General features: G+C 37.7%; 1 protein-coding gene across 5 annotated transcripts in view; it reads left to right on the top strand.

The window, feature by feature from the left end:
- Positions 1-2,015, top strand: part of CSGALNACT2 (chondroitin sulfate N-acetylgalactosaminyltransferase 2) — a 65,649-nt gene that overhangs the window by 49,681 nt on the left and 13,953 nt on the right. For 4 of the 5 annotated variants that reach the window (XM_045290255.1, XM_045290259.1, XM_045290258.1 and 1 more), the window contains one exon: positions 1,830-1,911. The exons of the other annotated variant lie outside the window; for it this stretch is intronic. In XM_045290255.1, the coding sequence (XP_045146190.1) occupies positions 1,830-1,911 (82 nt within the window). The remainder of the gene's footprint in view (positions 1-1,829; positions 1,912-2,015) is intronic. 5 annotated transcript variants of the gene reach the window in all.

A 2,015-nucleotide genomic window follows, 5' to 3' on the forward strand; every position in this document is an offset into this window, starting at 1 on the left:
TACCACATGTACAATTATGCAAAAAGTAAATTTCACTGTCCATAGAGGAAGTTTATTGGAACATAGCCATACTTATTTTATTTATTTATCAATAACTGTTTTCATACTGCAAAGATAGCATTGAGTAATTATAAATGAGTTTATTAGTTTCATTCAAGCCTAAAATATTTACTAGTTCATCTTTACAGGAACAGTAAAGCTTGGCACACTTCCTTTGGCTATCTTTTACTTCTGACTGGTATTCTGATATCCTTGCCCAGATGCTCCACACACACGCTTCCATTTGTTTGGCACCCTCCTCTGACATATCTTCATTAACTTGAGTGACTCCTCATCTAATAGATCCTAACTCAACCTTCATTTCTTGGAGGAAACTGTTTCATAGTCTTCCAGTTAGGGTTAGACACTCTTCCTCTCCTTTATTTTCTTTATTCTTCTACTTATTTCTATGCCCTAACTTCCTCCTTACCTACTTGAAACTTCCTGGTTGGTCATTATCTATTGTACTATGCATATATATTCACTGTCTTCTTCCCTCGTTCCTTCAATGTTCTGTCTTAGTTTTCTCAAGGGCAACTGTCAGGCAGGCTCTTAGCAGTAGAATGTATCGGGTGGGAAACATAACAACACTACACTGTCTCACTTTAACTATATAACCTCAGGCTCCAAGGGTCCTGGCACTGACCTAAGTCCTGCAGTTTCTCGTAGCCTATCCAACTATCCACTCCACCCCCTGAAAAAAGCTATTTAGTTGATTCCAACCTATTCATTAGCAAACCCCAAATCTGACCACTCTCATTTTCTGAGCAGACTAGTGTTCATTCTCACACCTTGAAATGTCCTTCTTCACTCTTATTTCACTTAGAAAATAACTTCCTTTTCCCCCTCACAACATCTGTCAAACTCCCTGCTTCTGAATTGTAGCTTCAGTGTTCTCTCTCTCTTTCTGGGAGAGAAGCTGGGTATGTCCTTTTATAAGGCCAGCCTAGTTCTTGTAAATTAAAGCTCATCTATTTGTACTTACAAGAAGATATGCCTCCAGATAGCCTTCTTACTCTCTCCTGTCCTAATATTTTGTTTCTTCTAGATCATTCTCATCAGCGTACCAGCATACTGTTAGATGTACCTTTAAAAGAGACGTCAAAGACCTCTCTTTACCGCGCGCTTCTCTCGTTCTTTCTGCTTTTCCTTTGGTTCTCTGTTCTACTCACGGTTGTTTTCTTGTTGTTGGTTAGACACTCCAAGCTTACTTCTGCTTCTTTTCCTGGAATAAATTTCTTCCTCCTTGGCGTAGCTTAAGGAGCACTGGTAGCACTGTAAGATAAGCATTGAGCTGCTAATTGCAAGGTTGGCAGTTCAAACCTACCAGTTGCGTGTTCCTTGGACTGGTGAGCCAGTCTGCTCCAGTAAAGTCTACAACTTCGGAAACTCTATATAGGGTCATTATGAGTTGTAATTGACTCAGTGCCAGTGGATTTTTTTGATTGCAAGAACTATTTATGCAGAACTTATCAATGTATTATAGTACATTTATGCAACTCTTGTGCTTCCTAGAATTTAAGCTTCTGAGGTCAGACATCAAATTGATTCATTATTAACTTCATCATGCACCTTCTACAAAAACTAAGAAAGTAGGCAGAATCCTTTGTTCATGGTGATTATTTTTGTTAAGATTTAAATACAAAAAAAAAAAGATTTAAATACAAATACATGTGGTCCTTTATAAGTCACAAATGATAGGAAAAATTTGGAAAATATTTTAATTTGTTTCCTTGTTTAAAATTTCTAGTTCTCGAGGGATTACATTGGAGCTTCTTCTTTTTTTTAAGGTTCACAAAAAGGATTCTGGCTTTTGGCGCGATTTTGGCTTTGGGATGACTTGCCAGTATCGATCAGATTTCCTGACCGTTGGTAAGTATAGCTTATATTTAAGGATGCGATCTTACATGCTTGTTCTGGCACCTACATGTCATTCTTTTCAAACAAAGATCTCAGATGTGAGCATTTTCATAGTG

Source organism: Echinops telfairi, unplaced genomic scaffold (genome assembly GCF_000313985.2).
Source record: "Echinops telfairi isolate 266 unplaced genomic scaffold, ASM31398v2 ScPeMD7_35;HRSCAF=133_0, whole genome shotgun sequence".
NCBI lineage: Eukaryota > Metazoa > Chordata > Mammalia > Afrosoricida > Tenrecidae > Echinops > Echinops telfairi.